At 35.3% G+C, this 26,161-nt stretch overlaps 1 protein-coding gene across 2 annotated transcripts; it reads right to left on the reverse strand.

Annotated features, from left to right (window-relative positions):
- Positions 1-12,491: 12,491 nt before the first annotated feature.
- LOC134752524 (probable mitochondrial glutathione transporter SLC25A40) lies at positions 12,492-25,354 on the reverse strand. Of its 2 annotated transcripts, none has more exons than XM_063688218.1 (9): positions 25,119-25,354; positions 24,880-25,037; positions 22,055-22,217; positions 20,670-20,792; positions 17,575-17,673; positions 17,363-17,475; positions 16,615-16,696; positions 15,414-15,621; positions 12,492-12,602 (listed from the first exon to the last, which is right to left on the reverse strand). In XM_063688218.1, exons 1-9 carry the CDS (start codon positions 25,207-25,209, stop codon positions 12,551-12,553), a joined length of 1,089 nt encoding a protein of 362 aa, XP_063544288.1. In that variant the 5' UTR covers positions 25,210-25,354; the 3' UTR covers positions 12,492-12,550. The 2 variants fall into 2 exon arrangements, with proteins under 2 accessions (XP_063544288.1, XP_063544294.1); XM_063688224.1 differs by lacking the exon at positions 12,492-12,602 and adding an exon at positions 14,717-14,765.
- Between the last annotated feature and the right edge of the window lie 807 nt (positions 25,355-26,161).

The following is a 26,161-nucleotide window of genomic DNA, read 5'->3' on the forward strand; positions in this document are numbered from 1 at the left end:
GGTAGAAATTTAGGTATTTCTTTTTTCAATCAGCATTCTGTAAAAAAAATATTCGAGACGAAATTCTTTGTTTCCCTGTAAAGGCAAAGTGGCTTCCGACGTACACACGCATTTTGTGTCATTTTCATCCACGGGTATAATGGCATTTAATAAATACCTAATATTGATCCTAAAACGCCTAAAAAAATATTAGAGTCGGTAAGTGAAGTGTTGTACTTTATAGAACATTGTTATATGTTATTCAAACAAATCTGTGTCAAATTCATCCACCGCTTTTATTTAAAAAAAAATTTTTTCTAATTAACACCCTGTATCTGCCACAAAAAAAAATTCATATTATTAAGTTTACGTCTACAATATTATAATACCACATTGAGACATCATTCATAATTTGGGTCATTTTGATCCACGGTTTTTTTACTATCTGGCAAAATAAAACTCAATTGAGCAAGAAGGGCGTGCGCGGGGAAGGGTACCTACGCGGGTGGGGTGCTTATTATACTTGCCGCAATATCAGCTGGCGACTGAGATCTTAATACTATCTCCTTTACCCTTGTTAAGACCAACCAAGAGATGGCATTATGAGCTGTCTCGCCACTTAGTTTTGCGATACAGTGTATTTATTTCATTCGGAGGCATAATTACATTGTCTTATCAATCTTACCGTAGTAGGTATATAAATATAATTAAAAATAAACTGTAGGCTGCACTCCTCATACTGACCAACATTTGTGACGTTCCTAATCAAAAGGTACCACTTTCTCTGACAGGTTATTTGTATAAAGATATAATCAAATTTCGTCTTGATGGTAAACGACAAAGTGGTACCTACCTTTTGATTGAGAATGTCACAACAGCGACTTAAAAATTACTTTTGTTTCGATTTTTAGTAGACTTTTTAAGTTTATTTTAAGACGCAATTTATTGTGATTTTTGTTATGTTTAAGCGTGGCAAGCAACATTAATTACATTGATGATGATGTTCATTAAATACAATATTTTTTCATACTATACTGAACTGTCACCCTATACATGAGAATGAACAGCGCCCTCTTGACAATGATCATATATTACTGGTCAGGCTTTAATATGTGTCATAATTTAGTAGTCCCCTTTGTGGATTCTAAGTTTCCGAGTTACAGCAGTTTAGTGAAAGCGTTTTTTTTTAAATATAAATTAAGGGTTGAATAAAGAGGAAAGAAAATTTGATTATTTTTGCGCTACGACGCACGGTTTAGGAGATACAGCCCTATAAAGTTTTTTTATTGTTTTTTTCTTTTTTTCTTTTTTACATTGTGTTTTTTGTATATTACTTTGGGGTTTCATAAAGGGGAACGAAAATTTAATTATTTTTGCGCTACGACGCATGGTTTAGGAGATCAAGCCCTATAAAAAAAAACTTTTTTTTGCGTTTTTTTTGTGTATAAATTAATGGTTACATAAAGGGGACCGAAAAGTTGATTATTTTTGCGCTACGACGCACGGTTTAGGAGATACAGCCCTATATAGATTTTTTTCTTTTTCTTTTTTACGTTTCTAAATCTTAATTAAGGGCTTCTTAAGGGAAACGAAAATTTGATTATTTTTCGCTACCATGCACGGTTTAGGAGATACATCCCTAAAGTTTTTTTTGTTGTTTTTTTTTTTTTTTGTCATTGCGTTTTTTGTTATTACTTTGGGGTTTCATAAAAGGGAACGAAAATCTTATTATTTTTGCGCTACGACGCACGGTTTAGGAGATACAGCCCTAAAATGATTTTTTACTCTTTTTCTTTTTTGCGTTTTTAAATCTTAATTAGGGGCTTCTTAAAGGGGAACGGATATTGATTATTTTTGCGCTACGATGCACGGTTTAGGAGATACAGCCCTATAAAGTTTTTTTGTTATTATTTTTTTCTTGTGTTTTTGTATATTATTTTGGGGCTTCATAAAGGGGAACGAAAATTTTATTATTTTTGCGCTACGACGCATGGTTTAGGAGATACAGCCCTATAAAGTTTTTTTTTTAATTTTGCGTTTTTTTTTATATAAATTATGGGTTGCATAAAGGGGAACGAAAATTTTATTGTTTTTGCGGTACCACGCACGGTTTAGGACATACCGCTCTATAAAGTTTTTTTTCCTGTTTTTTTTTTTGTTTTTTTTTAAAGTATTAATTACGGGTTTCTTAAAGGGGTTTTTTAAATTATTTTTGCGATACGACGCATGGTTTAAGAGATACAGCCCTATAAAGATTTTTTTATTGTTTTTTTTTCTTTTTTTCTTTTTTACATTGTGTTTTTTGTATATTACTTTGGGGTTTCATAAAGGGGAACGAAAATTTTATTATTTTTGCGGTACCACGCACGGTTTAGGAGATACAGCTCTATAAAGTTTTTTTTCCTGGTTTTTTTTTTAGTTTTTTTTTTTAAGTATTAATTACGGGTTTCTTAAAGGGGTTTTTTAAATTATTTTTGCGCTACGACGCATGGTTTAAGAGATACAGCCCTATAATGTTTTTTTTTTTAATTTTGCGTTTTTTTTTTTAATATAAATTATGGGTTGCATAAAGGGGAAAGAAAATTTTATTATTTTTGCGCTACGACGCATGGTTTAGGAGATACAGCCCTATAAAGATTTTTTTTTAAATTTTGCGGTTTTTTTTAATATAAATTATGGGTTGCATAAAGGGGAACGAAAATTTTATTGTTTGTCGGTACCACGCACGGTTTAGGAGATACAGCTCTATAAAGTTTTTTTCCTGTTTTTTTTTGTTTTTTTTTTTTAAGTATTAATTACGGGTTTCTTAAAGGGGTTTTTTTAAATTATTTTTGCGCTACGACGCATGGTTTAAGAGATACAGCCCTATAATGTTTTTTTTTTAAATTTTGCGTTTTTTTTTTAAATATAAATTATGGGTTGCATAAAGGGGAACGAAAATTTTATTATTTTTGCGCCACCACGCACGGTTTAGGAGATATTATATCTATATATATAGCTATAATAGCTCTATAAAGTTTTTTTTCCTGGTTTTTTTTAAAGTTTTAATTAAGGGTTTCTTAAAGGGGAACGAAAATTTGATTATTTTTGTGCTACGATGCACGGTTTAGGAGATGCAGCCCTATAAAGAGTTTTTTTGTTTTTTTTCATTGTGTTTTTTGTATATTATTTTGGGGTTCCGTAAAGGGGAACGAAAATTTTGTTCTTTTTGCGCTACCACGCACGGTTTAGGAGATATAGCTCTATAAAGATTTTTTCCTGTTTTTTTTTGTTTTTTTTTTTTAAGTATTAATTAAGGGATCCTTAAAGGGGAACGAAAATTTGATTATTTTTGCGCTACGATGCACGATTTAGGATATGCAGCCCTATAAAGATTTTTTTTTTGTTTTTTTTTTTCATTGTGTTTTTTGTATATTAGTTTGAGGTTCCACAAAGGGGTACGAAATTTTGATTATTTTTGCGCTACGACGGTTTAGGAGATACATCCCTAAAGTTTTTTTTGTTGTTTTTTTTTTTTTTTGTCATTGCGTTTTTTGTTATTACTTTGGGGTTTCATAAAAGGGAACGAAAATCTTATTATTTTTGCGCTACGACGCACGGTTTAGGAGATACAGCCCTAAAATGATTTTTTTTCCACTTTTTCTTTTTTGCGTTTTTCAATCTTAATTAGGGGTTTCTTAAAGGGATTTTTTAAATTATTTTTGCGCTACGATGCACGGTGTAGGAGATACAGCCCTATAAAGTTTTTTTGTTATTTTTTTCTTTTTTTTTCATTGTGTTTTTAGTATATTACTTTGGGGCTTCATAAAGGGGAACGAAAATTTTATTATTTTTGCGCCACCACGCACGGTTTAGGAGATATTATATCTATATATATAGCTATAATAGCTCTATAAAGTTTTTTTTCCTGGTTTTTTTTAAAGTTTTAATTAAGGGTTTCTTAAAGGGGAACGAAAATTTGATTATTTTTGTGCTACGATGCACGGTTTAGGAGATGCAGCCCTATAAAGTTTTTTTGTTTTTTTTCATTGTGTTTTTTGTATATTATTTTGGGGTTCCGTAAAGGGGAACGAAAATTTTGTTCTTTTTGCGCTACCACGCACGGTTTAGGAGATATAGCTCTATAAAGATTTTTTCCTGTTTTTTTTTGTTTTTTTTTTTTAAGTATTAATTAAGGGATCCTTAAAGGGGAACGAAAATTTGATTATTTTTGCGCTACGATGCACGATTTAGGATATGCAGCCCTATAAAGATTTTTTTTTTGTTTTTTTTTTTCATTGTGTTTTTTGTATATTAGTTTGAGGTTCCACAAAGGGGTACGAAATTTTGATTATTTTTGCGCTACGACGGTTTAGGAGATACAGCCCTATAAAGTTTTTTTTGTTTTTTTTTTTCATTGTGTTTTTTGTATATTACTTTGGGGTTCCGTAAAGGGGAACGAAAATTTTATTATTTTTGCGCTACGACGCACGGTTTAGGAGATACAGCCCTAAAATGATTTTTTTTCCACTTTTTCTTTTTTGCGTTTTTCAATCTTAATTAGGGGTTTCTTAAAGGGATTTTTTAAATTATTTTTGCGCTACGATGCACGGTGTAGGAGATACAGCCCTATAAAGTTTTTTTGTTATTTTTTTCTTTTTTTTTCATTGTGTTTTTAGTATATTACTTTGGGGCTTCATAAAGGGGAACGAAATTTTTATTATTTTTGCGCCACCACGCACGGTTTAGGAGATATTATATCTATATATATATAGCTATAATAGCTCTATAAAGTTTTTTTCCTGGTTTTTTTTTAAAGTTTTAATTAAGGGTTTCTTAAGGGGAACGAAAATTTGATTATTTTTGTGCTACGATGCACGGTTTAGGAGATGCAGCCCTATAAAGATTTTTTCCTCTTTTTTTTCTTTTTTGCGTTTTTAAATCTTAATTAGGGGCTTCTTAAAGGGGAGCGAAAATTTGATTATTTTTGCGCTACGATGCACGATATAGGAGATACAGCTAATACAGCCCTATAAAGATTCTGTTTCTTTTTTTTTTCATTGTATTTTTCATGTATTACTTTTGGGTTACATAAAGGGGAACGAAAATTTTATTATTTTTGCGCTACGACGCATGGTTTAGGAGATACAGTCCTATATATTTTTTTACAATGCATGTGCTCGAAAAGTGCGTTTCCTACGGAGCCATATCGTGCGGAAAGTACTGCTTTTCCGCACTAGTGCTTTTTGTTTTCAATTTTTTTTACAGTACATATGGTGCTACTTTCTCGCACTAGTGCGGAAAAGAGCACTTACCGTGCATATGTCGAAAGTTTAAAGGGCCATATGTACTGTAAAACGTACGATACACGTGCGAATAGGTAATTCGCAACTCGTGTCGATTTAAAACACTCCTTTTAATAATTAAACTTATTTGCCATGACATGTTTTTTTATTTACTCGCACAATGCATAGTAAAACATTGAATGATACACGTGCGTAAAGATGATTTCCGCACTTGTTGCATAAATAGCAATTTTTTTTATCAAAGAATGAAAGAAAGTCACGGTATTATTAACCAAATTTTACTTTAGTGGTACCAAAGATAGATATAACTCCGTAATAGATGGATACAGTCTAAGGAAAAAACGTGCCTCGAAAATCACGAAAATTTGATTCTCGATCAGATGGCGCCACAAGTTTTGGCCTACACTCGTATAGAGGGCGTTGACTGTTTCGTTTGTTATTTATAATTTTAACGCATACCAGTGAAAGAACATGGGTCAAAATCATATAAAAATAATTATTGCAAATAAAAAAATCATTTATCCATATTTAAATACATTTTATCGTATTTTTATAAATATTTATTTTTAGTTTTAAAGTGTGTCGACAGATGGCAGTGAATTTACTGGGGTTACAAAATTTACTATGACAGTACCGCTCTATCATAAGTTACTCTATGGTGGTACCTTTTCCCTATCACTGTCACAAATGTATGTGGCGTTCACGTAAACGCGATATTTTTAAGATTTCCCTGCGCAATGTTGCCAGCTCGCTCGCAAATCAAACATGTACTTACAGTTCTTTTGCATAATGGTGACATTGTACAATATCTATGAGTTTTAAATAGGTAAAAGATAATTCGACGCATTCTTTGCTTGCTTGTTGCTTGTTGTTGTGTTGTTTGCGTAACTTCTTTGAATAAGTTGCGTTAATTTGGCGCACAGGCGAAGTAAACATGCGTTGCGTACGGCAAGGTCACGCCGCGGCCCCACCCTGCACGGCCTCCGTTGCCCATTCAGACCGCCCGCTAGCTTCGTTTGAACGCAAATAATATTTTTGTAATATTTGTTTATGCAGTGGATGCAAGTGACACAAATTCATACATCTTATTTATCCCGCATTTCAAATTAATAAGATGTAAACTCTAATATCTTTAATATTCTTTTGTAACGGTGACAGCCTGTAACAACAAAATCATCAAATATCTTATGAAGCTATGCCTTAATAAGACACAAAATCATGTAATGGACCTATTTAAACGATTAAATTCGACCTAAGTAATTTTTTTTAACTCTAATTTTTTTTTGTGTCATTTAGAATATTATGACATAGTATCAGATTGCAGTGGACGTAATTGACACAAACTATGTTTTTACACTAAAAACACTATCCTAAATGCAACACAGTTACATGTTTTCTCTCGAATATTTTTTTCTCCAAGATAATTCAAAATAAAAAATAATTACCACAAAATAACAAATTACTAGAAAAGCAAATTATATATATGACACAAAACAAAATGTAAGATTTACATCTTAACAAAGTATTCATAAGCGAAAACAGAATTGACTTTAATATTTTTATAACCTAGGGGTCAAAATATAGCCAGCGGTACAGGTCTAACTGTTGTTGTTAGTAAATAAATATCTTTTTATTTATTTATATATAATCCCTATATCTAAAACCATTAGAAGTTAGAAAGTACTACATGACAGAAGATTTATATGTAATGTACAGACTGTACTCATAAAGGGGAACACCCAAATATTCCGAAATATATTTTTCCGAATTTTATAAGCACGATTTTCATACTACCGATTTTTTATAAGTCCGAAATATCAAAATTACGATTTTTAAAAACACGATGGAAGAAAATCACGAATGTGCTATTTCCGAAAATTTAAAATCCGATTGTCATTTGACCGAAAGCTTAAAGTTCCGATTTAACACTTTTCCGAAAAAATGTTTTTCCGAATTCTTATATTACGAAAAACCATTGTCCGATCGGAAATAAAATAATTCGGAATTCAGAAATTTGGTCTTTTGTAACGTCGGAAAAATGAAATTCGTGATATTCAATTTATTCAAATGAAGACACGTTTCGTTTTAGTAATTCGGTATTCATAAATTCGGTCTTTTGTAAGGTTGGAAAAATGAAATTCGTGATATTCAATCAAATGAAGACTCACGTTTTAGTAATTATTACGGGTGCCTGTCGTGCCGCATCACGTTAAATCGGCATTCTAAAATTCGACATAAAATATTTTTGGCACGGAACTGCGACCTCCAAGTAAACGAACTGTAATGTTGCCAGAAGTGGGTTAGGTTAGGTTAAAACTGCGACCCCCAAGAAAACGAACTGTTGCCAGAATAGTGGGTTAGGTTAGAACTGCGACCCTCAAGAAAACGAACTGTCGCCAGAAAAGTGGGTTAGGTTAGAACGGCGACCCCCACTGAAAAGAATTGTTTTTAGAGAAGTAGGTTTAGGTTAGGTTAGAACTGCAACGTCTGCACCCCCCCAAAGAAGGGACCTGCTTACAGAAAATGGGTGTGAAAAAATGATATGGATTTGAAGGCTACCTTATTACTAATGTTTAAAGCGCATAATTGTGTATAAAAATGGTATTTGTAAGTGTCCATTTATTATATTATGTAAAATAGGAAATGTTAAAAGGCATTTCTGCTTACTTTAACGACGTAGGTACCTTCATGTATTTAAGGCCAGGATTACACTTGTAAGTTTTACTTACGTAAGTAGGGACAAAGCTATTAGCTAGAATGAGATAACGATATTCATATCTCATTCTGTAGTATAGCTGTGTCCCTACTTACGTAAGTAAAACTTACAAGTGTAATCCTGGCCTAACAATGAATTTGGAATATAGTTATTCGAAAATTTAAAAATTGGGATATTTAAAATAGGAATAACGTCAATTCGGAATAATGGCAATTCGGAATTCGTGATTTCAAAAATCGTAAATGTTTTTTTTTTTTTTTTTTAACATTTATGGCCTGGATAATCGTAAATGTTAAATTCGGCGTTTTTCACTGTCGGAATTGTTATAATCGGAATAATGTGGTTCGGTATTTAAAATTTCGGAATAATGGCAATTCGAAATTCGTGATTTCAAAAATCGCAATTCTTAAAAACCATAGTGACATAATTGCCAAATTGCATATTGACAAAAACCTAAGCTGGAAACAACACGTCGATGTTGTTTGTTCCAAACTTGACGGATTTGTGTTCGCCCTAAGGAAACTTAGAAACGCGGTATCTTTACAGGCCTCAACAACTGCCTATCACGGATATGTGGCATCTGTACTTAACTACGGTCTTTTACTGTGGGGCAATTCAGTCGACATTGAAAAAGCGTTCATTCGGCAGAAAAAGTATTCGTGCGATAGCCAACGCTTGGATCACGGACAGTTGTAAACCACTGTTTAAGCAATTTAATGTTTTGCCTTTGCCTTGCATGTACATCAAAAAAGCATGTCTATTTGTGAAAAAACACCCTGAACTTTTTAAAAAGAGATTTGATGTATTTGCCGGAAATCGGAGAGCGCAATACAAGGATTTATTGTATCAACCTCCTTCACATATTCAACAGTCTTCCTGATGAGCTAAAGCAAATCGATAGTAACCAATTTAGCAATAAGATTACAAAATGGCTGTCTGAAAATTGCTTTTATAGTGTGAGGGAATTTTTAGAGCACAATAATTATTTAAAGCAATTAGAATGATAATTTAAGTTGCATAAATTATGTATATATTTTGACATCTTATTATTAAATTATTTTCCCAATGACTTTTAAATAAATTATACACGACATCCATTTTGTAATTTGACTTTTTATATAAAAATTTTAACTTATCGATATTAGTTTTATTTATTCATGGACATTTTATTATTTAATATTCAAATTGTTACCAACTTATTATTAGTTTTTTAACAGGAAAAATTACCCACTGTTTTCATTTCTGTCGTAATATTTTCTATATTGTACTTTTATTTTATGTTAAAATTATTAAATTGTCAATTATTTGCATGTAGTGATGTAGTGTCCTCGACTGAATACTGATACATGTAAACCTTTTCTGTTGTCATCTATACACGTATTCTGGCAAATAAAGAAATTCTATTCTATTCTATTCAGTGTTGGCCGAACGCTAATGCCATTAACCATTAAAAATTAACAATTAAAAAGGTTAATGGCCATTAACCATTAGCCATTTAATTCGGATTAAAGTTAATTCGGATTAAATTTTTGAGACGTTAATGGCCATTGAAGTTAATTCGGATTAACTTTAATTCGGATTAACTTCAATGGCCATTAAAGTTTCAAAAAATTAATTAGAATTACTCTCAATTGCATTAACGTCTAATAAAATTACATTCGTGATATTTTAAAATGAGACAGCAAATGACCCTGACTGAACCCTGGCAGTAGTAGCAGTACCTACCTACTACCTAGTAGAATTCTGGTTTGGTGCAACACAGACATACGCGGTTTTGGTCATTTAAATCGTCTTGATGAGCACTTCGGAGAGCCGTACCCATGATAGAGCTGATGCTGAACCCTGGCAGTACCTAATGGATCTAAGGTTTGGTGCAACATAGGCACACGCTGTTTTAGTCATCCGACTCGTCTTGATGAGCACTTCGGAGAGCCATACCCATGATAGAGCTGATGCTGAACCCTGGCAGTACCTAATGGATCTAAGGTTTGGTGCAACATAGGCACACGCTGTTTTAGTCATCCGACTCGTCTTGATGAGCACTTAGGAGAGCAGTACCCATGATAGAGCTGATGCTGAACCCTGGCAGTACCTAGTGGATCTAAGGTTTGGTGCAACATAGGCACCCGCTGTTTTAGTCACCCGACTCGTCTTGATGAGCACTTAGGAGAGCGGTACCCACGATAGAGCTGATGCTGAACCCTGGCAGTACCTAGTGGATCTAAGGTTTGGTGCAACATAGGCACGCGCTGTTTTGGTCATCTGACTCGTCTTGATGAGCACTTAGGAGAGCGGTACCCATGATAGAGCTGATGCTGCACCCTGGCAGTACCTAGTGGATCTAAGGTTTGGTGCAACATAGGCACGCGCTGTTTAGGTCATCCGACTCGTCTTGATGAGCACTTAGAAGAGCAGTACCCATGATAGAGCTGTGCTGAACCCTGAATGCTGATGCTGATGATTATGGGTACTGCTCTCCTAAGTGCTCATCAAGACGAGTCGGGTGACTAAAACAGCGTGTGCCTATGTTGCACCAAACCTTAGATCCACTAGGTACTGCCAGGGTTCAGCATCAGCGCTATCATGGGTACCGCTCTCCTAAGTGCTCATCAAGACGAGTCGGGTGACTAAAACAGCGTGTGCCTATGTTGCACCAAACCTTAGATCCACTAGGTACTGCCAGGGTTCAGCATCAGCTCTATCATGGGTACCGCTCTCCTAAGTGCTCATCAAGACGAGTCGGGTGACTAAAACAGCGTGTGCCTATGTTGCACCAAACCTTAGATCCACTAGGTAGTGCCAGGGTTCAGCATCAGCTCTATCATGGGTACTGCTCTCCTAAGTGCTCATCAAGACGAGTCGGGTGACTAAAACAGCGTGTGCCTATGTTGCACCAAACCTTAGATCCACTAGGTACTGCCAGGGTTCAGCATCAGCTCTATCATGGGTACCGCTCTCCTAAGTGCTCATCAAGACGAGTCGGGTGACTAAAACAGCGTGTGCCTATGTTGCACCAAACCTTAGATCCACTAGGTACTGCCAGGGTTCAGCATCAGCTCTATCATGGGTACTGCTCTCCTAAGTGCTCATCAAGACGAGTCGGGTGACTAAAACAGCGTGTGCCTATGTTGCACCAAACCTTAGATCCACTAGGTACTGCCAGGGTTCAGCATCAGCTCTATCATGGGTACTGCTCTCCTAAGTGCTCATCAAGACGAGTCGGATGACTAAAACAGCGTGTGCCTATGTTGCACCAAACCTTAGATCCATTAGGTACTGCCAGGGTTCAGCATCAGCTCTATCATGGGTATGGCTCTCCGAAGTGCTCATCAAGACGAGTCGGATGACTAAAACAGCGTGTGCCTATGTTGCACCAAACCTTACATCCATTAGGTACTGCCAGGGTTCAGCATCAGCTCTATCATGGGTACGGCTCTCCGAAGTGCTCATCAAGACGATTTAAATGACCAAAACCGAGTATGTCTGTGTTGCACCAAACGAGAATTCTACTAGGTAGTAGGTAGGTACTGCTACTACTGCCAGGGTTCAGTCAGGGTCATTTTGCTGTCTCATTTTAAAATATCACGAATGTAATTTTATTAGACGTTAATGCAATTGAGAGTAATTCTAATTAATTTTTTGAAACTTTAATGGCCATTGAAGTTAATCCGAATTAAAGTTAATCCGAATTAACTTCAATGGCCATTAACGTCTCAAAAATTTAATCCGAATTAACTTTAATCCGAATTAACTTTAATGCAATTGGTTAATGGCGGAACTAATGGTTAATAAAATTGATCAATGGTTAATTAAAATTAACAATTACGGCCAACACTGATTCTATTCTATTAAATTCGGTGTTTGTCACCATCGGAATTGTTATAATAGGAATTATGTGGTTCGGAATTTACAAAATTCGGCTTTTCGGAAATATAAATCTTCGTGATTTTCATCATTCGTAATTACGAGTCGGAATTTTGATAGGTCGAGCATTTAAAAATCGGAATAATAAAATTCGGCATAACATTTTTCGGAATTATGTAGTGTACCCCTCATAAAGATGTTTACTTATACCTTTTCGACACCAATGATCCTGTTCTGATCGATCTTATCCGCACCGTAGCTCCAACGCCGGAGACGGATTAGTCCGTCACAGACCACAGAGCAACATAGACCTATGTGCATATGCACAAAGTTCAATTTCAGTTTTGACACTTAATTTGGTGATGTGGTGTCCGAGTGACAGCTTTTGTTTGACACGTCGTCGAAAAGGTTAAGAGACAGTTTACACTATGGAAGGTAGAGGTAGTTTATTACACACATCCAGCAAACACAATTTCAGGTAAAAAAATAATAGACATCCAGTTTATAACATTTCAGTTTTATTGTGCCTATTTACAAAATGTAGATCCATTATTTACATACATTGAACTAAGCCCCTATTGTTCATCAAAAGAAGACAAATTTTCATTCAATCCAGTATTTCAAATACTGAAGATAAACAAATTGCAATAGCTTTGTCATAGCAAACTTGATATATTGATCCTTTGCAATAATACATAAACTATATTTAGGAATATTCCGTCCTACTTGCATTGGCTGTCAAAACTAGTTCTTGATGTCTGAAAAGAATTTTTTTTAGTAAGTAATAGATTTATCTTTATCTCTTTAAAAAAAAAGTGATGTTGATGTATATATTACATAACTATTTTTTATTGCAATTTTCAACTAAGTATGAAAAAAAAAAAAGTTGTCAATAAATATTTCTCTTTATAAAACATTTTCTTCTCAATAATGTGCCGAAACTGGGTCTTATAGTGATAAGGATAAGGTATAAGGTGTTACTATCCTCATTTGCTATTTCTCCAAGTGAGGGATTAAATAGAGGTGACAAATATTATTATAATGAAATATCTGCATTGCTTAACTTTAGACAAAGCTCACATTTTATGCTTCTTTTGACACATTTTTTTACTTTCTTTCCTTTCTTTTATAAGAAAATTCATAAGTCTATCATATCTACTTGAAAACTAAATAGGTATACAACAAAATTATACTACAATAAAAATAAATTAAACGTTTAGGCCACCAAACGAAGGAAATACAAGGGAAATAATTCGTGTATAAGCAAATTTTGCCATAGTAGTAGTAAACACTAACACAGAGATAATACAGTTAATGTGTACAAAGGCGAAGGGATCTCTTCCACGAGGTATGGTATGCAGGCTGCTACTAGGTTTTCCTACTTCCAATGTCAGTTTGACGTGCTATTTTAGGGACACCCTGTATGTCTATTTAATATTTTTGCTATGGGCCACCGATTACGAGTTATTTACGAAAAATTATAAAAAGGGAACTATAACCCCGCCCCCCTCCGTTTTCTTCACCCCCACCCCCCGTTACTTTTAGTATGTTGTACACACCATTCCCATTCACAACAACTATGGCAAAATACGCTTATACACGAATTATTTCCCCCGATTGTCAATTTTTGGTTTTCGTTTGGTAAGCTAATTTGACGATCACAGTAAGCATGTAGATAATAAGTACATGAATACATGACGTATGTATGTTCAATTGGAATACATACTTTATAAAATAATTAAGTACACCTTTTAGTGGTTGTGGAACATCGGCGCTCGGATGGCCGACTAGTCAATTAGTCGGCCAAATCCATTACATCATTATTTCTCTTTAAAGTTTACATTCGGGTGGTCACTGCAGTAGCTGTGTCTAAGTTCTTTTAAAAGTCGCCTTAATAGTTTTCTGTGCGCAATTTTTGTACATTTAATTTAATATTTTAAGCAATTCAATGACAATTTAATAAAGGAAATTCATATGTTACATGATATTACGGCAACAAATATCCGAACTAAAAAGATTCGTCCAAAAGCCATTTAAGCATCTTGAGCAAAAATAAAAATTACCTAGGTACTGTAATACTATTAATATTGTACAACTACATAATAGTTATTGTATGAACTGCGACGACATAGGTACATACTTTTTTGAGTTTTTTGATATTTCGACAAAACCTAGGTTTGCTCCAGCTTGACATCTCTTTTTTTTGTGTGTGACATTGTTCATTTATTTATGTTTATTCTAATATTTTAGTTTATAAATTGTTGAATTTGCTGTTTAAATCTTAAGTTGACGATCTTTTAGTGAAAACATTTTGTTGCTGGTGTCATTTTGTGTCAAGTACTATTTATGTCTTGTTATTTAAGAAATAAATGAATCTATCTTTTTATCTACTCCCTACACATAAATGAAATATAATAATAATATGAACAAAAACATTCGTGTGCACCCTTAATAGGTATAAAGTATAATTTTATAAATTTGAGTAAAAAGGTTATTCACCATTTGATAAATATTTGGTGTTTATTTGGTTAAACCAATGTCCTGATTTTCTGTAACTAATAATAAGCCGACTAATCGGCCATTTTGGCCGACTAATCGCCGACTACAAATGTGGCCGGATAATCGGCTTTCCCGACTAGTCGCCAGTCGGTACATCCCTAATAGATACTTTCCAAGCAATTCCAAAGGTGTGATTTAATTTACTACTTATAATAATTGTTTATTAGTGTACATATGTATACCTATCATTCAAATATTATTAGATATACCTACTTTACTATGATGTTCAATTTGTTAAAATTACTAGTAATTACGCCTATAATCAATTTATTGTAGCCTACTAACCAACTAAATCTACAGGTACCTTGTAAAGCTAACTTCAAGTCACTTAATCCTTATATATTTGGACTTTTATGCCACTCCTGGAATATGGAAATAGTTAAAATAAACTAGTTTGGCGATTCTGCGATAAATATCACCTAATATTACATGTGTGAATCACCTTGATTGGAGGTATTTGACGAAATTGTTTTGAGTTCCCCTAGGAAATCAATGTTTTTTCTAAATTCAAGGATCTTCTAGGCGATTTCTCAGGCCTCAGGCAAGCATTATAACATTATGGTCTAATATCAGCGGAGATCCTGAGTGTTTTGTGCACGATTATATGTTTTTGTAACATTTACCTATTTTAATAATCATGTCACTTATAAACTAAGAACGAGCCCCGTAAAATTGTCAACAATTTCAAGAGTAACGAAACCTGTCTAGTCAGTTTCCTATATTATCCTTATTATCTATATCTGGGAATCGGGCAGCTGTTCATCGGTGGAGGTCAGAGTAAATTCGCGCCGTGATTCGGGCAGTAGGGCACGAGTGTGGAGGGCCCTCACGATATTTAAGAGGAACTGACACAAGAAGCCATCAGAAAAAGTACTTATCTTTTTCGGCCAATGTAAAAGATAATTATCATGAACCCGGTAGCATTAACTGAAAATTGCTGAACAACTACATTAATGATAACTTGATAAGCAATTTAATACCAAAAGTAGGTAGTGGATATGTGATGTTACCTTTGCATCTTTTCCTTGTATTTCTGTGTATTATATGTTTGGAAAAACTGTTTTCCATATTCGAAAGTTGCTATCATTATAGCACATGCTGGTGCTACTTTAAATATTCGAGGTAGCAAGCCTGTGAAAAGCCCTTTAACACCATGGTTTTTGTAGATATTTTTAGCGATATCTTGCATATTGGAAGCCCTCTGACGATGTTTGTTGTCTGTAAAATAAATAATACAAATTTTATTATAGGTAGATACTCTTGAAATTTCTATTGATATTTACAATACAAACACATTAAAGCATAGGTCATAATCTAATGCTTTTTACCCTTAAATCGACAAAAACAGGAAAAATCGTGAGTTCGAAGTTCGAACCTCCTTAATGCTCATTGTAATGATTCTGGTTAGGAAAAAAATGCAAAAACCAGCCACGTGCGTGTCGGGCCACGGATAATGGAGGGTTTCGTACCTTCATACAACACAAAGCCATATAAGTATATATATAAGGGTTTCGCGCTTTAGCCATTTTGGCTACGGTGCCCTAAAAGAGGGTCAAAGGTTATGTCCAGTATTTTGGACACGATGACAATTTTGACAGTGAGAGAAAGCAAGCGACAGCAGCGGTAATATCATTTCCTTTCATTTGTATCACTGAGACATAAATATCGATAGCCTTTAGAAATTATCAGTCTTATCACAAAGGATTAAAGTACAAAATGTATGCGTTTAGTATTAATGTTGCTGAGTACATACAGTACTTTCGTACTTTGCTACAGTTAAGATCAGAATTATGTGGCTCAGTGGCCACAGAGGTATCTGGGCCCCTTCACCCCACCCCGGCTCACCTCCAATTCCTCCAAGCATAGACATTTCTTTGGATGCCAGGGTATGTAGGTATCTTTGCAGTGAACTATACTAGCAAAATCTCGGTACGAAACTTACTTAAAATGGTATGACAAGATTGATAAGTAGGTATATTTACTGGGTAGATTTTCTGTTGGAGGTGTAAATACTGAATAGCCGGGTCCACACAGAGCCAGCATACGCGTGAGGCAAAATGTCGATACTACGGCGCGCGTGTAGTATCGACATTTTTAGACGTGCCTCGCGCGCGCCGCCTTGGCCGCGGCACGTCTACACCGGCCGTTTTGTGCGCGAGGGAATTGCCTCGCGCGTATGCTCGCTCTGTGTGGACCCGGCTAATGACAAACCTGAGTAAATTTCCTTTTCACCCAATTCAATTTGTTGGTGTGTCTTCACTACGTCAAAAGGTAGTGTGATGAAAGCAGCCAGCTGTAAAGATAATATTTATATAACATTGTCTATAAGAAAAATGACAACACCTATGTGTTGTTGTTATTTCAGTTGGAGTGAAAGAAATAAAATGTTTAGGTCGTTTAGCAAACCTTATACTTTGTGTAGGTAAGTACTTACGAATCTTAATTAAATTTGATTTAGATACTACTACTTAATGGCGCAGCGACCCAAAATGTGTCTTGGCCTCCGACACGAGTAAACGCCAGTTGTCCCGATCCTGCGCAATCTCCCGCCAGTTATCGACTTGAAGATCGCACAAGTCCGCTTCAACCCCATCGCCCCATCGATACCTAGACCCGACCCCGATCGGCCTTCGCCCTACCGAGCGTCCCAGCCAGATATACCCTTTTAGCGCCGCGATCCTCATCCATTCTTAATACGTGGCCAAGCCAGCGGAGGCGGTGGGCTTTTGTCTCGCCGATAATATTGGGCGCAGCCAACAAGATCTTCAATCTCGGCGTTTTTACGGAGTCTGAAACTGCCATCTGCTCTTCTTACGGGGCTCAGGATCCTTCGGAGGATTCTCCTTTCTGCCACCAGGAGCTTGTTTTCTTCTTTAAGTGTTAGTGTCTTAATCAGATAATGGTACTTATTGATCATAATAAACCCGATTAACCAAATATTTAAATTGCAAATACTTACACTGCCTGCAACTGAACCACAAAAGAAATTGAATAAAAATGTGTTTTTCTCAGGATTGGCATCAGGCGGACTGAACTTTCTTTTTACAGTTTCAAATGTTGTCCAATATATACCTGAAATTAAAGTAGGGATGTTAAGTATAGGTATTTCATGGTATTATGTAGTGATTTAGTATATTTATTGGAGTAAAAAAGACACTTGAAATAGTTTACCGGAAAATGGCACATCTCTGAGAAGAGTAGATCCCAGTCCTCTAAATAATCCTCGGTAACCTTCGTATTTCACAACCTGTCTTAATGCGGCATTGATTTCTGAAAGAGCAAGTGATAGATTAATAGTATTTTATTATTTATATTGATATGAGTTGGATAAAAAATAATAATACGCAAAACACATTGGATAAAATCATTTGATTTGTTCCCTAATTATTGAATTTATTGTTGCGCATGACATGTGGTGTGGCGCAAAAAAGTCCCGGAAAAAGTTTGCAATTTACTGCAAGACACTCCTCTAGTTCGTCTAATGAGTGTTAAATAAATAAATAAAATAAAAATAAAAATTGTTTAATTCAGATTTCAAAATCCATATTGTGTTAGTTTATTTACATTGAAACTTAAAAACTAGATGTATGTATGTATGTAAACACTTTATTGTACATAAGACAGATTACAAACACAATAAAAGAACATAAATATATACAATGTACAAAGGCGGACTTATCCCTATAAGGGATCTCTTCCAGTCAACCTTTGACCCAGCCAACCAGATGTTAAGGTGTAGTATGAATTTTTAACTCCGTAATCACGGCACCTGGCAGCTGTTCGTCGGTGGAGGTCACAGACGTCAGAGTAACGGATTAGCAAAATGAGGCGTGCCATTATCGAAAAAAAACCTTTTCACCACACCAACTGGTAAAGGCCCTCTTGATTGTTCAAAAACTAATGAGAAAATTGCATTATATCCATATATGGTAAAACTTTTTTTGTCAGGTTTTTTTTTTTCCAAAACCTATCTTGTGTGGTATCATACGAAAGGGCTTTTTGAAGCGATTCTAAAAATATATCACATCATTACATTTCGGCCATTTTTTTTTTAAATTAAAACAAAAAAGAATTTTCGAAACATACCAAGTTTGGGCTCCTCCAGATACGATATGGCTGATTTTTTCTTGTACAATATACCACAAATGATACGTGATATCCTCATATCCAACCCCAAGAAAGCAATTTTAAAAATAATATCATTAACATTTTTTTTTTACAAACTGACACAGTTCTACTTAAATACCTATTTTACGAGACTTGTGGAACTGTACTGCAGATACGGTACATATGAATCATAAAATGATACGTAATATCCATATATCGAACGGGAAATACCTCTTTAACCCTTTAACTGCGCCTTTTCATCGGTTGGTATAGTTTGTGTTGTTTTTGACACAAAATATCAAGATTGTATCCTTCAGATACGATATATGTACCTTACTGAGTTTTTTTTGTAAAATATACCATAAATAATACGTAATATCTTGATATCTAACCCCAAGACAGCAATTTTGAAAATAATTTCATTAAGTTTTTTTTTTAATATTGAAAAATTATACACACGAAAAATATTAAAAAAAAACTTAATACAATTATTTTCAAAATTGCTGTCTTGGGGTTAGATATCAAGATATTACGTATTATTTATGGTATATTTTACAAAAAAAACTCAGTAAGGTACATATATCGTATCTGAAGGATACAATCTTGATATTTTGTGTCAAAAACAACACAAACTATACCAACCGATGAAAAGGCGCAGTTAAAGGGTTAAAGAGGTATTTCCCGTTCGATATATGGATATTACGTATCATTTTATGATTCATATGTACCGTATCTGCAGTACAGTTCCACAAGTCTCGTAAAATAGGTATTTAAGTAGAACTGTGTCAGTTTGTAAAAAAAAAAATGTTAATGATATTATTTTTAAAATTGCTTTCTTGGGGTTGGATATGAGGATATCACGAATCATTTGTCAAGCCAAGCACTGCAATGAAGTGAGTGAGCCAGCGTTCGTTCGTTCAGTTCACTCACGCGGCGTGATGGATAGATGATGCGGTGGGGATGGGGGTCAGTGGAGCGGGCGGGAGTGATGCATGCAGCGACCAGTCGCTAGCGCACGGAATGGCGACAGCGCATTGTTTGTTTTGGTCGGTTTGGTCATCATATTTATTCGAATTTCGAGGTCGGCGCGAAATTTTGAACGACCCGGCGGCGGCGGCGCGCTGAGGTTGGTCGGCGGCGGCACGCCGGCGCGGCGTGGACCTCTACTTCCGCTATAACCCTCGTGCCTTGAAACCTTCGCAACGCTCAAGATTCCATTTCTCGAACCACTCGCTACGCTCGTGGTTCAATGGAATCTTTCGCGTGCTCGAGTATCAATATTAGCACGAGCGGTTAAACAACAATTTTGCTCCCTTCCCCCTTTGCCCCCATGTAAAACAAATAACTATTGTAGGTAACAATAAAAAAATAACAAAAACGAATATGACTACTCTGTCTCTTTTTGTAGACAATGTAGAGGTATAGAACCTATGTCTTTCTTTTACCCAGAACAATGGTGTTCCGGACATTAGAGACACATCCACAGAGCCAAAAAGAACAGATACCCTTGACCTAAAGGATGCTGCTCTAGCCCGTGTACCAGCCGAGTTCTAGGGTGCGAGGACTATTTAAATAGTCAATGGAATACAGTTATGCAATATGCTAACTTTCATTTAATATGCTAACTTTCATTTAACATGCTAAGGTTTTGTTGAAAATTATTCTTAGCATTGTCCGAGCTTTTTGTCTCAGTTCAGTATTACTACCTAAGTAGGAAAGGAAGCTTCGAGTCCAACTTAATCCCAAGAATTGTTTTTACGCTAGCGAATGCCAACTACATAGACATATTCAATGGAACCTAATTAGTAATCAGGTAGTACTTAAGTTTTGACGAAATATTAAGCGATTTTTCACTTCACAATCACACATCATGGTTTGGACTTCACTTGGCACTACTTTTCCCCCAATTGGCACGCCTGCCAATATTATATTCAAATTAAATGTATAATCAGCTATAATTCCGCATCAAAGTCAGAGTTCTAATACATTGCACAACTTCAATTGGCTTTACAACCTCATTTTGTTTCCACTAGTGAAAATGTGCCAGGTGCCGAGATCAAATAAATATGACACACAAACTAGTGGGATTTTGTTATTCTAAAAATATTTTTTCCGGTGATGTCTCTTAGACCGTTAATTAAACAAAAGCTTAGTTTTACCTGAGTAAGTGAGTTTTTTTGACTGCATTTTTGTTCTTATCAGTTCCAGTGGGCTGACAATAGTCACAGCTATGGTCCTTGCTGTTGCACCAGACATTAATGGTATCCACATGGGCTGATCAGCTGAAATATTTTAAGATTAATGGTATGATTCACAGATTTAAAAAATAATGATAGCAAATGTTTTTGTATATTTAAGCTGTGTATCCCAACTAATATTACAAATTATGCCAAAACAACTCTTTACACCTCTTTACTACCTCTTTACACTTAAACCGCTGAACCAATTCAATGTAATTTGGATACATAGGATAGTTTTTATCATGGAAAGTGTCATTCTATGCAGACAAAGTTGTCGGCAAAAGCTATTAATACAATAAAATAAATCAGGTATCTCTCCAAGCACAAGGGAAATTACAGTAACAAGAATAATTGTTGTGGAACAAGGATATTATTGTGTAACCCAGCGGTTCTCGAACTTTTTTGGCGACGGAACCCTTTTGGAAAGCAAAATATTAGATGGGGCCCCAAATTAAACAAAATCGTTTGTTAAATTAACTGTGGACCAGAGATATAGAAGAGATGGTTATTGATTTCGTTTCACTTTTAATCACGGAGCCCCCACAGGGGCTTTGCGGAATCCTAGGGGTCCACGGAGCACACTGACAATGGCTGGTGTAACATTCTTCTCTTCCACCAGAGGCACCAGAGCTGAGCTCAACTGTAAATACTCAACCTAGAATAGTTATTTGTGCAACAAGAGAGGAAAGTTCGTTTTCCTTGCGAGTGTTTATTTTGAGTCACGACAAAGCAAAAGATTCCATAATTGAGCTTAGAATCTTGAGCGTAGCGAGGGACTCAAAAACACGAGATGTAAAATATTTTTGCTCTCGTGTTGCACATATAATTTTTCACCTCAGTAGTGAGAACATATTAAAGGTTAAAATGTAATTCGAATTACACAGAATAATACAGAGAAAAATAAATTGTAATAGAAGTATGAAGTGGCAGTTCATGGCCTTCACTAAATTAAAAGGAAAGTCGCACTTTCGTCACTCCCTGGAGTGAGGAAAGTAGGCTTGTTCAAGCTGATGAGGTGAAAATTGTATATTGAGTTCTCCTATGTTAATTAAAGCTATTATTCTTATAACTAAGTTGTATAAACTAAATTAAGCATCATAAGATTAACATCCTTAATTTATTAAATTATGTAGAAGCAAAGGGAAGAAAGAGAAAGATAGTTTATTATTCAAGTAGGCATATTACAATGTACTTAAACTATCTATGTCTTCCATAAACTCCTAAACAGAGTAATAGTTTTTTTAAATGCTAATTGTAAGTATGGTGGGCTGCTCCCTAACAGGTTTAATAAAACTGAAACTTACTTGTCTTTGTAAGGCTATTATATAATGTTTTTGTTTTGTATCTGAGTTGTTCATATGTGACAAAATATATCACAGTACAGGGTAGAGCCAAAATCAGTGTTGGACTCAAACCTGACCATAAAGCAGGAACTCCTTCCAATTTTGCAATTTTATAGAAAGCGTCCTGTAACATTTAAAAATTTATTACTTAATGCTATTAGTGAATATTACTCAAGGCCTGAAATAAGTCATTATTAAGATAAAAGGCTTAAAACAATAAGGGAAATTATTAGGCACATTATTAGAAGAAATAATAAAACTGGCCAGGTGCGAGTCGGACTCGCCCACCACGAATTAATAAACTAGTGGATGTGAAATGACTCCTATTTAGTATGAAAACCAGTGTCGCTAAACTCACACATTCATAGCCACGTTAAAATACGTCACACACTTACAAAATTGCTCTGATTCGTAGCAACTTTCCATACCAAAAAGTTATTACCGGTGGACATTTCTCGAACGAATATCAACTGTAGGCTACATGAGTGACGGTTTAAATTATAATGTCAAAGCTATATGACATACGACTCTTTCATTATCTCATTCATCTCACAAAAGCTCGCTCAACGTTCACCTAATACAACTACTCAACACCAGATGGCGTTATTTTATAGTTTTAAAATCACTTACTTATTACAGGCGAGAAAAGGGCTAAAAAACCAGTATAAGTAAGGTCTAATTACGCATGGTTTGTTACGGATCTCACGGTCACGTTACACTGGTGTTTTCGAGATCTCTACACGCCTGCGAGTAGCTAACCGTTGGAACATCGTTCCATTCGATATAGGGAGGGGACAGTGTAATCGGAGTGTTTTATCGATATTTGTGTGTTCAGTTAGGTATTGATATTTCATTACCGTATGTACACATACACATATACACATTTAGATGATACTTTATTTATGATTATAATATAGGTAGTGATAATCGTGATTGTATGAAAAATAATATGTAGTACAGTACAACAAATATCTAACTAGAAATTTGTTTCTTATTAATTGACCAACTAGGTTGTTAATGTGAACATTAAATATATCTTAAAGTCAAACAGATAAAATCATAGTTCTTTAAAGGTCTATTAACTCGGTATTGCTGTTATTTTGTGATCACAAATCTGCAATTACTTACATAGGTAAGTATTCGTCTTTAACAATATATTTACTTGTAGCAGCATTTAAGGCCAATCTAGACGGGACAACCTGATTAAATTGTCAAATTAATTGTATGGTGTGAAAGCATACATGAAACTGGCTCATCGATCCCACTTGATTTGATTGTAAGATTGTGACCTATCAAATCAGGAAGGGGGGCGGCAAAATTCCAATATTTCACGCTAGTTTGCGTGGTACGGAACACTTTTTATTAATTAAGTGAGCCCGAATGTCACTAATAATTACTAAATTAGTAACTAAGTTTTAGGCGTGTGGACGCTAGATGAGATGTATGGCAATTTTATCCCCAGAAATCTTTCTCTAAGAAATGCTCCTAGCAAATGGTGCTATATTTTTGCGGAAACTAATTTTCTTGCCCAGTAGCATTGACCCATTTATTTTTAATATCGGCATCTTGTGGTAACCTACAATAATTAATAATAAAGAAATAGAAAATATAAAACGTTTATTCATGGCACATTGCATGCATTGTACGCATAAGTGCATTAAGTACCTAGTCTAATTATATTAACGATGAAAATATGATAGGTGTAAAAAACAAAAACTTATATAAAGGAATACGAAGGTTTGAAAGGTTGCCATGAAATGACCCCGACTTAACTTAGTGCTTGATGACCAGAGCTGCCATATTTACTAAGACATTGATTATCCCAAATAATAATTAGAAACGTGTCTAAAATAATAATTTATTACCGAACTACCAAACATCAAACTTGAAATATCGTAACTTTAACTTTATCGATATAAATATCGACATTGCGCAGCATCTGAGTAGCGAAGTTATTTGACATTTAGGATAGCGAATATTCCAGATAAACGTAAAGAATAGTGACAAAGGATTGTGAACTCTAAGTTCTAACTGATAAAATATAGATTTACTTAACGAACATTCGTAAATAATGCAATAGAAACAGATTTTTCGTATTTATCGGATTATATTTAAATAAATAACCACCGGTGATAGGAAATACCTCCACGTGAAAGATTTTTTAAACCGCTGTGATTTCTGCAGCTTAATACTGCACAATACGGCATTTTAAATTTAATTATCAATTTTTGTTAGACGAGCGTACGTACGACGTGAATGTCATTCGAGCATGAAGTTTACACAACAACTGAGCATAGTCTGTGCATAAAGTGAGTCGGTCGCTACTAACTGTCGGATAGACGGGAACGCCCACTTGCCATCTCCATCCTACTCCGTGTCGCCCACCGAGGGTTCTGTACAAATTTAATATAAATTTTTTACAAATCTACAGTTTTCAGATTTTTCCCTGTACTTGTATTTAAAACGAAATTAATTGCCAAATTTCATAGTTCCAGGTCAGCTGGAAGTACCCCATCAATTTTGATTCCCTTGAGTGTGGAAATATACATTTTATGCAGCATAAACGACCGTATCTTTTTTTACGTTTACTTAGAAGTTTGATTTTTTCACGGCTTCAAGGGCCCGTAGACCATGCAATCCCGAGGTAAAGGGTCTTGACAGACAAACGGACAGACGGACGGACGGACGGACAGACGGACGGACAACAAAGTGATCCTATAAGGGTTACGTTTTTTCCTAGGTACGGAACCCTAAAAACAAAATATACTGAATAAAAGTTTAGGTACCATAGTTCCTTGGAAGTGTACTCGGCGTGGTATCCAACCTGTTTCACCACAGGGGCAAAGATGTTCCATCAAACCATTGCAGTATAGGTAACATTTATTAGACATTAATGCCTTCTGTTGTGCTTGCAAACGTATTTTAACCACGTCCAAGGGAGTCACTAAAAAAATAAAATACGTTAATATAACACACAAATTATGTAAAGGTCACATTAAAATAAATATTCAGATATTATTCTTACTGAATAATGAGGTTACAAGTGCACCGGAACATGCTGAAGCCATTTGCTGAAACGGTGTAATTCGGAATTGGGGGTCGTCTTCCCTAATCATTTTTTCTCAAAATTGACCGCAACAGTAGATAATAAAAGGTCTCAATCAATATTAAGATTCAAAATAAAGACATTTTTTTCGGATTTCATCAATTTCATCATTTTTCTGTCTTGTCTTGTTTTGACGATTGTCACTCAATTGTCACTATTGTCAAATGTCAGTCAGTTCAGTAGTCACTAAAGCCCCCCATTCACAATCCTACAATGCAGTCCGCCCCGCAGGACTGCGGAAGTGCGGAGTAGGATATAACTCACACCACACTTTCTACATTGCAGTCCTACCTTCCAGAGGACCTACCACGAAAGACGAAAATCGAAATTTCGCTATCTGCCTCCCTATCGCTCTTGCGATAAACTAGAATACCTAGTGATAGAGAGGCAGATAATAAAATTACGCTTTTCGTTTTTCGCGGTAGGCCCTCGTCTCGGTGCTCCGTTATGTGCTATTTCTAAAAAAAAATATAGCTATTTTGGTGATTTTTGATCACATACACAGCGAATTACTTTATATATTTCAATAAAACCGGCTAAGCCCGTGTTTTACATTGTAAAGAAAATGGCGGACTGCAGTCCTGCATTAAATTAACATTCACGGCATGGAGACTATATAAAGGAGCCAAATCTCTATGTACGAAAAGTGTCCATCAAAAAACAGTAATTATGCAGCGCCACTATACACCGAAATACTACCAAAAACAACCTACGTAATTTAGTCGGGTTTAGTTCAATATGGTTCATGTTATACTCATGTCCCAGAGTCTAACTAGCGCCACCGGAGAGATTAGGAACTATTATTTACAGCTGAAAGTTGGTCACTTTTGCAATAGATAGTTCTGCCATAACAGATTGTCGTCCGTTCAATACCGTCCATAATTCACGATCCAATTCGCTACATGACAGTCCTACCACGCAGGACGGCATACTACAGACCAACTACAGACAATCTTTCGCGG

This window comes from Cydia strobilella, chromosome 2 (genome assembly GCF_947568885.1).
Source record: "Cydia strobilella chromosome 2, ilCydStro3.1, whole genome shotgun sequence".
In the NCBI taxonomy this organism is placed as follows: Eukaryota; Metazoa; Arthropoda; class Insecta; order Lepidoptera; family Tortricidae; genus Cydia; species Cydia strobilella.

What these genes read in the sequence shown, in the direction of transcription:
- LOC134752524 (XM_063688218.1), bottom strand. Translation starts at nt 25,209, where the DNA reads ATGATTAGGGAAGACGACCCCCAATTCCGAATTACACCGTTTCAGCAA. An exon ending in TACACTTCCAAGGAACTATG is followed by an intron (nt 22,218 to 24,879) that starts GTACCTAAACTT and finishes TAAATGTTACAG; the next exon opens with GACGCTTTCTATAAAATTGC. An exon ending in AAAAAAACTCACTTACTCAG is followed by an intron (nt 17,674 to 20,669) that starts GTAAAACTAAGC and finishes TTGCTCTTTCAG; the next exon opens with AAATCAATGCCGCATTAAGA.